This window comes from Cataglyphis hispanica, chromosome 4 (assembly GCF_021464435.1).
Source record: "Cataglyphis hispanica isolate Lineage 1 chromosome 4, ULB_Chis1_1.0, whole genome shotgun sequence".
Classification (NCBI taxonomy): Eukaryota; Metazoa; Arthropoda; class Insecta; order Hymenoptera; family Formicidae; genus Cataglyphis; species Cataglyphis hispanica.
The window spans coordinates 7,365,478-7,381,232 of record NC_065957.1 but is presented as its reverse complement, the minus strand read 5'-3'; the positions used below and the strand labels follow the sequence as shown (position 1 = coordinate 7,381,232).

General features: G+C 35.2%; 2 protein-coding genes and 1 long non-coding RNA gene across 7 annotated transcripts in view; 2 read left to right on the top strand and 1 right to left on the bottom strand.

Annotated features, from left to right (window-relative positions):
* Positions 1-104: 104 nt before the first annotated feature.
* Positions 105-2,494, top strand: LOC126849215 (geranylgeranyl transferase type-2 subunit beta). Of its 2 annotated transcripts, none has more exons than XM_050590867.1 (7): positions 105-311; positions 405-482; positions 652-756; positions 944-1,300; positions 1,616-1,760; positions 1,824-1,999; positions 2,205-2,494. In XM_050590867.1, the coding sequence occupies exons 2-7, from the start codon at positions 480-482 to the stop codon at positions 2,415-2,417; spliced, it is 999 nt and encodes a 332-aa protein (XP_050446824.1). In that variant the 5' UTR covers positions 105-311; positions 405-479; the 3' UTR covers positions 2,418-2,494. The 2 variants fall into 2 exon arrangements, with proteins under 2 accessions (XP_050446824.1, XP_050446825.1); XM_050590868.1 differs by having other exon boundaries at positions 392-482.
* A 499-nt stretch (positions 2,495-2,993) lies between these two features.
* Positions 2,994-15,755, bottom strand: part of LOC126849274 (uncharacterized) — a 38,264-nt gene continuing 25,502 nt past the window's right edge. Inside the window, exons 1-6 of one of the 4 annotated variants that reach the window (XR_007687382.1) lie at positions 9,427-10,100; positions 8,904-9,136; positions 6,077-6,313; positions 5,488-5,778; positions 4,468-5,352; positions 2,994-4,159 (exon numbers count right to left, since the gene is read on the bottom strand). This is a non-coding gene — a long non-coding RNA (uncharacterized LOC126849274). Of the gene's footprint in view, positions 4,160-4,467; positions 5,353-5,487; positions 5,779-6,076; positions 6,314-8,903; positions 9,137-9,426; positions 10,101-15,755 lie in introns of those variants that run through there. The other 3 variants (XR_007687380.1, XR_007687383.1, XR_007687381.1) reach the window with 3 other exon arrangements.
* Positions 5,344-13,973, top strand: LOC126849181 (uncharacterized). Its single transcript, XM_050590800.1, has 2 exons — positions 5,344-5,679; positions 10,107-13,973. The coding sequence occupies exons 1-2, from the start codon at positions 5,458-5,460 to the stop codon at positions 11,439-11,441; spliced, it is 1,557 nt and encodes a 518-aa protein (XP_050446757.1). The 5' UTR covers positions 5,344-5,457; the 3' UTR covers positions 11,442-13,973.

The window sequence follows — 15,755 nt, the reverse complement described above, 5'->3', positions numbered from 1 at the left end:
TACTCTATCTCACTGATAGAATATCTGTAAACATACTCTCTAACTAGTAATATATTTCTACTTATGAAAAAGAGCCTATACTGGTTACTGGCCCATACGTCATATGTCACACAACGTGCGCGTACGTGACTTATGAATTGGCTGTATATTATCTATGGCAGTTACATGACATTTATTATGTATTTACTGTAATTACGTTTGCTATCACCAATTGTAAATTACATTGTTAAATCATATTGGTGAAATATCAGAATTCCTTCAATCTCATCAAATACATTATTATTTTAACAAATGTATACTTTTATTGAGCGGTTTGTATCCTTTGATTATCATAGAATACGTGTTTCTTCGATCGATTGTCCAATTTTAAATGCTTGTCAATTAAATTCAGAATTTAATTTCAGATTTGCGATGATGAGTATTTAAGAGGAGCACAATTATATTAGCATAATTTATAATCATTGCGTTACAATTACAGGATGGTAAGTCTAATCTATTTAGTTACTTTAAAGAAAAGTTTAGCATACATAAAATAAAATGTGTTTAGAGAATAATATTAATCACTTTTTGTGCACTAATCAAGATCTTAATAATGTAAATCTCAACAATATAACTGAATGATTAATATTGAATTACTTTTTTTTTATACAGGCAACATTGAAGCATGATATTGAACTACCAAGCAGTATTCCAGAATTATTAATGGAGAAGCATGCAAACTATCTTATTTCGTATGGGACCAACAAAGATGAATATGTAAAAATCTTTCTCAATCTTTTTTGTTATCTATATATATAGAAACCAGTTGCACATTTTTATTGATACCACTCTGTAGAGATATATTTAATATTTTGAATGTATAAATTATAAAGTTTTATTTAAACTTGATATATTTTGTACATTTACAACACTCTTCAAGATCAACATATTTTAATTTTTTTAGAACTATTCTCAGACTGAGCACATGAGGATGTCTGGAATGTATTGGGGTCTTACTGCTCTAGATTTAATGGGAAAGTTAGAACAAACCAATAAAGAGGAGGTATTAGAATTTATTGGACAGTGTCAAAGTGATAGTGGTGGTATTAGTGCCAGTATACAACACGATCCACATTTACTTTATACACTCAGTGCTGTTCAGATACTGTGTATGTACGATGCATTGCATGTAATAAACATTGATAAAATTGTAAATTACATCAAAGAGAGACAGCAGGCAGATGGAAGTTTTGCTGGTGATCAATGGGGCGAAGTGGATGTCAGATTTTCGTTCTGTGCTGTTGCCACTTTGTCACTTTTGGTAAATATCATTGTGACTGTCATAAATAGTGTATGATTTATTTTGGATGCCTGCAAAAACAAAGTGTGTCGTGATAGGAACATCCAATTATTCAAATGAAAATCAATTCTTGAGATAGAATAGATATTTCCTGGAAACATCACTTTCTTGAAACTCTTTAGGCTTTAGTGGATTTAAGGACAATTGTCAGATCATCAACATCGTTAAATACATCTTAGAAAAAGTAAATTCTTTAAGATTTGGTTTAAAAATCAGAAAATACTTGTGTAGAAAAAATTTAAAAAAATTTTTTATATTGTCACTAACATATTTCAGAATCGCTTAGATGCAATAGACATCGAGAAAGCAGTGCAATTTGTGTTGAAGTGTATGAATTTTGATGGAGGATTTGGTTCAAAACCAGGATCCGAGAGTCATGCAGGTTTAATCTATTGTTGCGTAGGATTACTTTCAATAACAGGTATATATAAAATATGACTGCTATACAGAAAATGTCGATCTGACTTATCAAAATGTTTCCTAGGACATTTGCATCTGATAGATGCTGATCGTTTAGGATGGTGGTTATGTGAAAGACAATTACCTTCCGGTGGTTTAAATGGCAGACCCGAAAAGTTACCAGATGTGTGCTACTCTTGGTGGGTATTATCGGCACTAACAATTCTAGGCCGTCTTCATTGGATAGATAAAAAAGCCTTGGTAAATATCCTCAAATGATTTTAATGGATTATAAATAGTTATCGATCAACTGATATCTTTTAGATTAGACATTCTCTTCTTATGATTTCATTCATCATTTTGATCTCTGTTTTGACCTCTGTTTTAATCAATTAAAATATAAAACAAGCAATTATAAATCAATATCATTAGCTAATACAACTATTTTTTTCATTTTTAATTACAGATCGATTACATTTTGACTTGTCAAGATATTGAAACCGGCGGTTTCAGCGATCGACCTGGAGACATGGTCGACCCTTTTCATACTTTATTCGGCCTCACTGCATTGTCATTGTTGGACAAGAATTTTTCGTTGAAACCAATTAATCCTACATACTGCATGCCGGAATACATAATCGATCGTTTAGGTCTTAAACCATCACGGCTCGATGCATGATTATATAACCGACGAATTTTAGTCATTTCGTTTACTTCTTCGTTAAAAAAATACACAACTATAGATTTTTTACAAAACATCTTAGTTTTATGTATATGATTATCCTAACATCCTCAAGAATATGCTGCGATTGATTCTTCTGCCTGTAGAACTTATTCTACAACTTGAAAAATTTCATTACATTACAAGTAATCTGATAATGAACGGATTATAAAAATACTGTAATCCGCTTTCTTTTTTTGACAAATTGTGTATATTTTGGATATACTATATTATTGAAATTTTTTATAAAAATTCAAGAGTTTCAATTATAGATATTTATACTATGAAAAGAAGTTATTCTAAAGGAATTCGTCAATCAACTCATCGTTGACTATTTGCTGCCATTAGATGTTCTCTTTCGTTCGATCCATCAAAGAGGTTGATAATAAAAAGAGGTTGACTTTTATCTGCCTACTTTCTCTTATATCATTACCATTTATTTTTATCATTATTGACCGAACGTATAGTCTCGAGATCCGGCGTATTTTTGCACAGATTATCTTCATCGTTTTTTAAGCAAGATTAATTTTTATCAATCCAATCAATTGTATCTAAAATAAATTTGGATGTCTTGCTTTAGTAGGGCCTAGTGCGTGGCTCACACAAAAAATGTCCTCTCATAGTAATGGAATGAAAAATAAGACTTATATTTAACACAGCAGTTAATAGAGCTTTCTCATACGACATAAAAAGAAAAAAACAGAAACATAAATTTAAAAAAATTATTAAATATGAACATATACATGAATATATATATGAAGTATATTCTTCTCAAAATCTGTGATATTTTAATTATAACAGATTTAAACAATATGAAGTAGGTTTTTCCTTAGCAATAGAAATTATATTATTTATCATATTTTCCTATTTCTGATTACATATCCCTATAAATTTCTCAAAATTCTGTCAATATAAAACCGATTAAAGAAAATTTTACTTTTGTTTAATTTTAAATTTATAGCAGGAGATAAAATTCTCTCTTTTTTAAATTTGATATGGAAAGAAAAAATAAATATGTACTTATCTTATTTAAGGTACTTACTATTTGAATTATTACAAGTGTTAAATGCCAGCCACTCCATTTATATATGTATATTGTGAGCTGTCTATTTTCTATATTATGAATTTTTTGTACCTATCTAGATGTAATGCATACCTTTCGAAAATGCCTCTGGCCGATTTGTTCATATGAACGTGAAGCATAGTATACATTATATGAACAACGAGAATTGCCATTTTGTCGGTGAGACACGAGGCGTAGCGACACGCCTCTTGCCAACAAACTACAGGCGAAGAAGACGCTTTGCTCTGATTGGTGTTTATCTTCTCCCACCCCTTTCTTTTCGTTACCTTTGGGTTCGTCGCCGGTCGTCGATCAAGATTATGTTTGATCATATTAAGTACGAAAAAAGATTGATCCTATGTTCTCTCGATAAGCAATGTAAAATCGCTAATAATACTAAACAATTGCACTGATACTCGCGTGGTTGATCGAGATGGGGTTGAAAATTGCTAATTGCTAAAAACCAGCCAGATATGATTGTTGGAACTACGCGATAATGTTCGCAATAATCTTTTTTTTCGCTTAACTTTATTATCAGAAATTAACCTTTGCTCAGTAAATCTCGAGTTATTTCAAAAAGGATACGTCCACTTTTAATTTCAAGTAGCAACGGCGCTATTGTTGTCATCTTTTATCTCTGAAAATAACAACAACAACATTGTCATTAAGAAAATACAAAATAGACAAATTGTTATGAAATTGGTACATACATAAATATTTAAAAAAAAAATAAAATATATCTATATTTTTCATATTACATATATATTTTTGTAAAGTTAGAAAATTGTCGTTCCTAAGAAAAGATTAATAAAACAAATAAATTAGAAAATAAATAAGTAAAATGAAAAAGTAAAAGAGTATCTGTTTGAATTTTGGAATATCATAAAATAAAAATTAAATAATGATAATTGATCTCGTATAAATTAAATGAGAAAAGAATTTTACTTTAGCTCTCCAAACAAATCCAGACACTCCCGTCTCAATACAAGAGAACGAGACTCAACGTGAAATTACATCGCTTTCAATCCTCAGAACGAAAGTACGCTGGCGGATCGATCCGCGACGGAAGACAGGACTCTTCTTTCTTCGTCCTACCCAGTCCGTCCTACCCGCTGGGATGAGTAGTAATGTACCCGGTGCTGTACTTCGACGGTGCATACGCGGTATCGGTGAACGCGCGCGCGAGGTCGATCGCGATACTCGATCGGATTGGCTGACGCATTGGTTGTTCCCGTTCGTTCGAGGGAGGTGGTCTAAAGCAGCGGTGTTGAGAGAGAAACCCGCCCTCGATATCCGCTCGAATAGATAGACGACGCCCTATTCGCGTCGTGGAAACTCCTTCGAGAAGGTGGGAGAGCCACTGCGCCATTGGACAGAGGTGTTTATACGAAGCGGGAGCGAGAACCGGCCGAGAACGCGATCCGCGACTGCCTCCAATCCGGGACACAGCGATGCTGCGAGGCTACGGGTAGGGGAAGCCCGTTGCGGGGGTGTGGGTATAGATCGGCCGCAGTATCCGCGGAGACGCGATCGCGGGTACTCGGCGTGCCTGAGCGTGCGCTCCCGGAGGTCTTTTCCCTTAATTGCGGAATAACGTAACGAGGATTTGTCGGGATCGGAACAGTGTTCAAGTCTAAATCGTTGTCCGGATTGTTGTGATATATTGTGATACGTGCGCGACAACAGCGTGGGCTCGGGCCTCGGCCGACCGCGGGATTCCGTGGTTGGGTCCGATGGAGATCCTCGTCCTCGGAAAGCAGCTCCTATTCCGGTGCTCCCGCCGCCGGTTCGTGATCTGGAGGATGCTGGCGAACGAGTATCGGCGCAAATCTCGGAAAGAATCGAGCAACGTATAAAAGCATTGTTGGTTCACGGACAGGTGACGCAGAGACACTAATTTAACTCCTCGAATCGCGTCGATCCCGGCGCACATCGATGATGCCGCGACCCTCGCGCGATACTTACGGTGATCAGAAACCGCCGTACTCATATATATCGTTAACGGCGATGGCGATATGGTCGTCGAGGGACAAGATGCTGCCGCTTGCCGAGATTTACAAATTCATCGCCGACCGCTTCCCGTACTACAGAAAGGACACGCGACGGTGGCAGAATTCTTTAAGGCACAATTTGTCCTTCAACGATTGCTTCATCAAGGTTAGTCCATCTGTAATTACCCATGCCGGATTCCGATCGACGTTGATCCGGAGATCAAGTTTCTCCGATGATTCTCGTCGATTCGATAATACCAGATTGCTGCAAAATGTTATTTTTTGTTAAGCACGGTCTTAAATAATCTCACTGATTTGATTTTTAAAAAAGCAAACTTAGAAAACTTTTTTTTTAGATAAACAAAAGCAAAGCTCACGATTCGTCATTTGGATGAACGAGAATTAATGTAATTCTATTTTAATATTTATTTAAAAAATATAACAAAATATGACAAACCACTCAATTTAAATATTGTCAAAGTAACACGTCGAATCGCGGTCGCGTCGAAGTGTCAAGATATCGCGAATAGCGTAGTGAATGGAGCACAGAGAACGGATCTTACCTTTTATGACTGACGCGATATGCCTTTTCAACGTGAATGTCCGGGTTCGTCCGAGAGCGACGACGCGACGCGCAAGGTGTCTGGTTGTTGTATTATCGGGCCATCTGTTTCGCACCTGCCAATGTATGCGACCGCGCGATCACCGTCATGGCGCGTTTTACACGCGGCTCCTCAAAATTATACGAAAAATGCTTGGTTCTTTCGTCGCCTGTCATCCGATTCTTGGGAGGAGTCCTCCTAAAAAAGTAAAACAGTTTCTGTAACATTTCGCGCCGTGTCATAATGCAAAACTTGTCCAATCTGCAAAGCACAAATGTATTTTATCAGAGAATATTGCGATTCTGCATAAAACATATATTTTGAATCTTTAAGTTCAGTCTAGATTAGTATCAGATTTTAGCGAATTTTTAATGAAGCTTCTAATTTGATGTAAAGACCGTATGGAAAAATAATCAAATATTAAGAATGATAATTATTCGTAAAATAATTGTGACAATGACATTTCAAACCTTTACATTGTATTTATTGTCTCATTATACAATAAATAATATATTCCATGATTAATATATTTGATTTACTGATATGTTCACTGATTAAAAATATTTTCATTGCAGTATACAATAATAAATTATAAAAAATGATATTATTGAATATAACTAATTGTTAAAGGATTTAGAATGCAGATTTAAAATTTTTTAAAATATTGCTTGAATTACAGGCAATTATAGAGAAATATAATTTCGAATTTAATATTAATTAACTATAAGATTTTCATGTTACAAAGATCTTGCTATTTTATATATTTTTTTCGAGTTCAAAAAAAGATATATTATTTTAAATGTAAAATTTATTTATTGAACATTGGTTTTTATTTTTATGTAAATGGTATGCAAAAGTTTAGAATAAAGATAAAAATTACTTTGTACGAATATTTTAAAACTGCAAATATCAAAGCAGACTTTTACTTTTAATAATTTGAAACTTTTATTAAAAGCTTATATACAAATTATAAATTTCTAAATATAATTAATTTTATATTTTATTATTAATTTATCGGAAAATCATATTGTAGAGAAAAAACAATATTTTCTTTTCTTAAGATAATCTATGTAAATAGATACAGAAAAAAAAACAATGTTTTTCTTTCTCAAGATAATCTATATAATTAGATATGTACATACATATATTTTCTCGATATTATTCATACTTGAATTTTAAATTAATCAATTTAATCGAAACAATTTTGACACAAAAAGGCATAATACTTTTATCAAAGCATATAAAATATCTTTGTTTTCTTAGATTGAACAAATTTTACCCTGTATATGCCCCTATTTGTAACGAATAATAATTATCGTCGCTAGAAAGCGTAAAACCATAAACGGAAAGTAATAATGTCTCTGCGAGAAATTTTCGAGAAATTTTATTCCGGAAGAGAGAGGCATCGATCGTGAATTAACTAATGAAATTATTCGCGTAAATGCACACATAACATATTATAATAGTTGCGGTAAATTTATCTATTTGGTTTTTTTTTTATCCAAGTCTTCGGTTTTAGTTTGAAGTTAATTTCATTAATTTTACAGTATGACAATTTTTTTTTACAAATGTCTTTTTCCGTATAAACTGATAAAATCATATTTTTTACTTAATATCAAATCGACTTTACTTAGAGTAGGGATATTTAAGTTAACTTTGAATGTCAAAAGTGTAGTAAAAAACATCAAACCAAATTTTTTAAATGGAAACATCTACATATATACTTATTATACAAGTCGATTAATTCATAGATAAAAAATAATTTATTTTATCAAATTATAATAGAAAATAAAAGAAATAAATATTATTTTAAAATCAGTAGATGGGCCTGATAAAATTGGAACGGATAAAATTATATAAACTTTGAATCTGTTTCTATCCTCTTACTTAGGCTTCTTTAAACAGTAAATTAAAAATATTCGTTTCAAAATGAGGGTATATTCCGATAGAAATTTATGATCGTTTTTCTAATGGTTATAGACATTATATCATTTAATTATCTATTATAATCATTATTATTTTAAAATATTTTATTTATAAGAAAATATAAATTTATAAATTTTATTATTTTATAAAAAATAAACTAATTCTATAACATATTATCTATAAATATTATGTTCATATAAAAAAATATCGACAACAATAATCTGAAAACGTGAATATAACGTTGTCGGGCATAATATACAAAGTAAAAAGAGTTAATATTTAAACAATTTAAGTATCTTATGTGCAACTTCTCTTTGCGTTTTTTAAGAGCACAGCAAGATATCACTTTCGATAAATGCAGGAAATTTTCTTTTGCAAGGTCACGATATTTAATAAAAGTCATTCGAATTTGCTCCAGCATTCGAATTATTTCTTTCACAGCCTCGTGATTAAATGTAAACGCGATTCAAGATCGAGGTTTGCCATAGTTAACTATAGAAAGAAAAGTGATGCAAAAGATGCGAACCCGCAGCTCGCCAATCTCTCGTCTCTCGACCTCTTGTCGAGGCGTGGTACTAATAATAGCGACGGCAATATATTTCCCTCTGCGTGCGCGAGATCTGTCCGGGCAACAGGTTATGCCTTTCCGATCGAATTAACTCGGCCGATCGGCAGATAATCGTTTCGCGTTATTAAATGTAAAACCTGTTCGTTCCTGGCAAAGTAATGAACCCCCCGGCTCTCTACAGCTCATCAATCGCCACTAGGGCCTGCTGCGCCTTATATCGGCTATCGCAGTGGACGACGCGATATACTAGGCGCCTTTCCGTAGGGATGAAGGGGAAAAACACGGGCTACTCACCTGAGTGTGTAATACGAACCGTCGTGCTTTACGAGAATCGCGTAATTGCTTCAAACATTGTTCCCACCGACGACCGGCATCCTCGATCGCTCGTCAGAGATATCAATTAAGGCGCGACTCCCATAAGCGCGTTATTCATCGAAGCGTGTGGATTTCCAAAATTTCGATTCTGATTCAAAATTTTCCAATCAACATAAGAGTCAGGTTTCTGTTCCTATTGAGCCGTGTCAATTCTAAACAAATATTATTATACGTGAATTATGATTATTACGCAAATACTCCATTTTTTTTCCATCGTATTTGATATTTATATGTCATTAGCTATTGCCAAAAAGTAAAAAAATTTTTTTTTTCAATTGAATATTGTATAATCTCTGTTTTCCTCTTTTTTTTTCTTATCTTATATTTAATCTTTCGTACAAACACAGCTGTCAAACTGTCAGACATGGTTTTATGATCTATATGAATATCACACAAATGTAAATACGTACATATGTTGTATGTGTGAAATGTGCTTACTTACGGAAGTAAAGGCATTTGTGACACTTCGTTTGTCAAGATGCGAATCTGAACAAATGCAATTTCAAATTTACATTGAATCTTGAATTTCTTGGCGTGATTCTAATTTCTTATCAGAGGCCTAAAGCAAGATTTGTAAAAAGCAGCTCGTCACGAATAAATGTTTGACTTAAAATTGATAATGACTCAACGAAATCCACGTAATTTGTTTACCATCACGTTATTCGCCATCGCGTGCTAATTGAGGTGGCATTCAACTGTTCATATAGCAATGATTTTTTCAAGCTTCTTGCAAAGTTGCTAATATAAATTTTGTCTTTGTGGAAAGCGTCTCTTAAATGATTCAAAACTAAATCTTCGTAAAATTCGCGAATATTAGTACACGTGTTATTAATAATTTGATTGAAATTTCAAGAGAATTATTTCTGCATTAATTTCTTTCACGCGAAAGTAGGAATATGCCAGTCTGGAATTGTCAAATTAACGAGGATGAAAGTGCATTTTTCTTTAACACATACTCATTTTTTAAGAGCTTGTCGCAAAAAACACTTTGGCTAAAAAATACAGTAGTACGATATACGTCTGACGAAACGACGTTTTCTTCTCCCTGACGTAACGAAATCTCACATCGCGAGTCACATCCGGCGCTGACACGCCGTGATAAACCGAATGACCGGATTTCAGGTGCCGCGTGGTCCGCATCGGCCGGGAAAGGGGGCCTACTGGGCGCTGCATCCCGCCGCATTGTCCATGTTCGAGAACGGTTCGCTCCTCCGCCGACGGAAACGATTCAAGCTGCACAAGCCGGATAAAGAGCTGCTCAAGTCCGAGTTGCAGGCCCTCGCCTCGGCGATGCCGCCGCCGTTGCCGCCGCCGCCACCGCCGCCGCCGCAGCCGCAACCGCAGTCCCACGCGGAACCGGTCGGGTCGACCGGCGGGATCGATACCGGCGCGACTTGCCCCAGCAACGGTCTCAGTCTGGCGAATCTCCATCGTCTACGGGACGATCTCCTTCGTTGGGAGATGCAGGAGAGGCGGATGATGGTCGCGAATCACAGTGATTTCGCCGGCGCGGCCAGCTTCGGCCGATTCGACGGCACGTCCGGTCTGCCGGCCGGACCGGCCGCGCCGGAAGCTGTCACCGCCGGCTACTACTTGCTGTCACCCGAGGTCAGGCAGAGACTGACGGGCGGCGCTGACGGTGGCAATGAGATTCTCAGGACATACGAGGCGGCCGCGTTGCTGCACTCTGCCGCTTCCTGGAACTTTCCCGGCTTCCCGACGGTCTCGCCGTCGTACGCGGTGTCGCAGCTACCATACCTTCAGCAGACCACTGTCAATAGGTCGCAGACCATTCATCCGGTGACGCGGGAAATCCGGGACGATCGCCGGGGCGACCGTACGCTGGAGAACGGACCGGTGATTGTCGCCGCAACTGGCAGGGACAACGAGACGGTCTTTGCGGGTGAGAATACTTACGAGATGACCGGCTACAATCGCGACAAACTCGCCGAGGAGGAGCCGCTTTCGTCGCCCTCGTCCTCGTCTTCGTCGTCCAGAATGAATCTCTATCGAAGCGTCGCCGTGCCTACCACTGCCTCGTCACCACCGACGTCGCCGATCTCGCCGAATTCGCACGCGTCCAAGTCGTCCTATCGCCACCTGTCGCCCATCTCGAGCCTGGTGGTGGAGGTCGAACGTACCCAGTTGCCCTCCGCTCGCGAGGACCCGGTCGCGGCCACTGTCGTCCTGACTACGGCGAACACTGAAAAGAGGTTGAAGAAACCGTTCACTATCGAGAACATTATCGCGCCCGACGACAACAATGAGAGTATCGGCGACGTCGGTGGCGTGGGTGTTAATACCAGTGTCGGTGACGAGGAAATCGCCTCGAGATTGTCCGACGAGTCAATCGCGAAAAAGTCCGCGCTTCTCGTGCCGAGACCGCTATATGCCGGGTACACTATGTCGATCGCGACCACGGGAGTTCAGAGGCCTTCGTACGGCACCGCCACTTGAACACCGCCCGTCATTTCGATCGGTTCGTTACATCGGACGATAACCGAACAAAGTTCACGAAACGTCTTATAATAAACGTCCGTTTCCAAGATTCACGTCCCTTCGATGTGTCCGCCGCGCTCTATAGATACATTACGTATCTATCGTACGTCTGTGTATATACATTGCACCTTCACTTATCTAATATCCTTCAGAGAAGAGAAAGAGAGAGAAACACTTTCGTAATTCTAACGAAGAAAAACAGTCCCTCGTTTTAGCTGTGACCGAATTAGGCCAAATGTTCGTGCATATGTATAAAGTAGAATGTTATTTCTCTCTATTACATCATTCAAAAATTCTGTTACATAAGTAAAGGCGTAATGTATTGTACTTAGAAAATCTGTCAAGAAGAATCCGCGAGAATCTCTTCGATTCTGAAAAGTTACTCTTTACGATTTCTTAAAATCGATGTGAAACCAATGAAACAATGATTAAAAAACGAGACGATCGCGCGGATACTTTTTTGCCTCAATCGCGACGCGATCGATCGGATGTAATCGCTGCGATCCTCTGTTCAATTCGCGGCGAACGGTAGACGCGACGCAAATATAAGGATACATCGTATAGACAACGCGTTAGAGTTCCTCATTTCGTAAATACCGTCTTCTTTTATCGAGAGATAAAAGCTTTGCTTGCTGATATTGGTTTTCGTCGCAGGAGTCGCTTGGTCTCGAGAAATTTACGAGCTGTCCGGGCAGTTAACAGTTATAGTTACTCGTAATCTACGGCTATTTTATGACACGCGAAGGCGCTCAGTTGATTATTGTCAACCGCGATACTCCGAAAATATGTAATTAACTAATTAGACGATCTCTAAATGATTAGGCGCGGGCGCGAGGATGAAACACCAACGTTAGATTTAGTATATAAAATTAACAATGTAAAATTGACTTTGCAATACATATATATAAGGTGTATCACATAAAGTGTTACAAGATGTTTTCTCGGAAACTATTAAAGGTAGTGAAGATATATTTTTTTTGCAGTTTTTATAGTTTATTGGGGCTTTTAAATGACAGACCGTCGCCAATCTCTTAAAAGCTAAAAAAAGCGATATTTTATTTTTTAAAAGAAATATGTAAATTTCTGCATTTTTTAATAGATCTCTTTCAATATGACACAATATTTACTTAAAATATTTTCTTTATATTTTGCGTAGTTAAAAAGTTATAAAAAAAAATGTTTTCAATTTGTAGAAGTTGTCATATTAAAAAAAGATGAAAAAATTAACATACTATTTCTTTAAAAAAAAATTAGGTATCACCTTTTGTAAGAGATTGGCGGCGGTACCCTGTCTGTCATTTAAAAGGTCCCAAACCATAAAAAACTGCAAAAAGAATATCCTCGCTACCTTTAATAGTTTCGGAGAAAACATCTTGTAATATTTTATGTGCCATACCCTGTATATGAATGCCAAAGTATTACTTTTTTATATTGTAACTACGTTTAATTGGAGTATTTTATACAAAAGGAACAAAGTGTCAGATTTAAAAAATCGAAAAAATTTACGTAACTCTTACATTTCAAAAACATTTATGTAAAAAAATTTATTATACATCTTTTATAATAAGTTAACAACAGGCAACAAATATAATATGTGTAGTTATATTCATTTGTCTTTTTTTTTTGTAAAAATATAAATATATATTTATGTGTAGATTAAAATACAGGGTAGGCCCAAACGTTCCGGTCAGACTTTGAGATTTTATAGGAAATATAATTATGAACAAAAAGTTTCTTATAAACATGAGTCGAAAAATGCTTCCTTAAAAAGTTAGCGCACAAAAGTAGAGTTTCTTAAAAATATTCTACAATGCTATTTTAGTAAAAATATTTAAAATAACGATGATTTCAGAGGTTTTTGGACGCTTTTTAAGGAAGCAGCTTTTTCGATCCTTATTTATAGGAAACATTTGTTTATAATTATATTTCCTATAAAATTTCAAAGTCTGACCGGAACGTTCAGACCCATCCTATATAAATAGTTTATTAACAACACTAAATTTTAAGCAAGACAACCATCGGTTTGAAGAGAGATTAAGATTCACATTATTACGCCTTAAATTATTTTTACGATCTGAAACCCTACATATTCTTCCTACATTCTTTTTTCGAAAAAAATTCTCCAAAAATCTACATTTTAAATATATATTATCAAAATGTAAACACGAAGGCGCTTGATTCCTTTTATATAGAAAATATCCAATTAATAAAGTCTCGATATAAAAATTTGTAAAATCTGGAATTACATCATTGTCCAGATTTTCACGTGATGTTACTAAATGCATGCGATTTCTGATTGTACCAATTTAATTATTCAAAATCTCGCGCTCCTTAAAAGAAGAGGCTGCTCGTTACATTCGTACATTTGCGCATCCATCTGTATTCTATATCCACTCGAGTAAAAACGATTTGTAAATGTAGAAACGATTAATAGCGAAATAAATTATTGTATATATATACGTAGAATAAGGATATATCTGCAAATGAAAATGTTGTTTTCTTTCATTCGTATCCCAATAATTCCTTAAAATTTTATCCTTTAACGTCATTAATCCTTGACGATTTGTATATTTTTGATACGATTATGTGTGTGTATGAATTTATGATTTTTTTAAATGTTTTCCACGATATGAATTTCATAACTATATATATATATATCACAAAAGATTTTCCTCTTATCTGCTTATTAATTTTTTTCTCTAAACATTTTAAATGAAAATTATGGAAAAAAATTTATTTTGAGGTGACTTATTGCCTACATTGCTTCTTCTCAACTTCTATTCCATGGTTTCAAAGATACAAAAACATCTTTTTATTTGGAATCTTTTATATCGATATAACTATAGCATATCTAATGTTATTTTACATTTGTTTTAATAAATCTTGAAGTGTTCAAAATTAAACGATCCTCGAGATTTATGCGAATTCTTGGTTTCTATATTTTTTATTTTAATAAGAATTTCGTATATTTTGACAGAAATTAAACGTGTATATTTTCCACTACATATATATACGAATGCATGTAGGTAAATTATATATAGAAAAGGATTTTTAATTCATATAATACAAAAATTGAAAAAGTAAATTAAAATATATATAGAAATTAAGATTTAATTTTTTTTTACTTTCTTGCAATATACATAATAATAAATTTCTAAGATTATAAAAATTTTTAAAAACTCGCAATATATCACGCGCATTGAGATTACAAAGTGATTTGCGAAGTTTATCTAACCTATTACAAGATCAGAACAAACTTTAAGAACAATATATTATGATTTTACAATATTTTAAAAAAAAACCGATTTAATGATGAAAAAACAAATTTCTAAAAATGAATATTTAAAATAGCGCATCTCCTGTATTGCAAACTGTGAAAATTTTCTAGAACAAAAACTTTTTAGTTTTTAATATTTCTTACAACTGTACACAACGCACATCTCAAGCTAATCCAGGGAATTCACTTCTGCTCGAAACTATGATACGTGTGGCACGGAATGATACATTTATGAAAAATTAACATGGTCATATTACTCGTTACACGCGTATTCTCGAGATACGTAACCGTTATAAAGTCATATTTGATGGGCGCTCGTCGGGAATACACGGACGAAGAGGCGTGTGTTTGTCAATTAAGTGGAAAAACGTGTTGATTTCACGCATGGCTCGGGATTACGGGCACAATGGAGATTGTTTAAAAGCGCTTTGTTGTCGGGAATGGGAAGCGCGGACCACCATGCCGCGTCGAACCGTGGCCGCGACCCATCCCGACTTTTTTTCAACATACCCAGCTGCCTTTCTGCGCTCTCCTTCCATGGGAGTCCGCGTAGCGTGCGTAATAAAAAGGATTATCCGTAATTTCTGCCTCTAATGGAGACGGGGGAAGATTTAATAAGGACTACTTCAGCGAGTCACGCTCGTTGGTAGGTCTCGTTGCATCCCGTGATACATCTAAAGGAACTATAAGATAGAGAATGCGAAATCGATTCCCCTCTCTCGCGTCATAAACGCTTACTAAAAGATAATAAAACTCGGAATATTTTAAACATTTGTGTAGTAAATTTAATAAAATTAAATGAATTAATTAAATAAAATCTAGAAATGTTCATCAAGTCGGATTTGCAACAAGTAATATTTACATCATGTACTTTCAAACAGTATGTCAAATATTTGTCGATTTATAAAACATAATTTGTAATTTAAAAACAAATACGCCTAATATGTAATATATAATACATATTATTTTCACACTAAAAATACATAATCGAATTA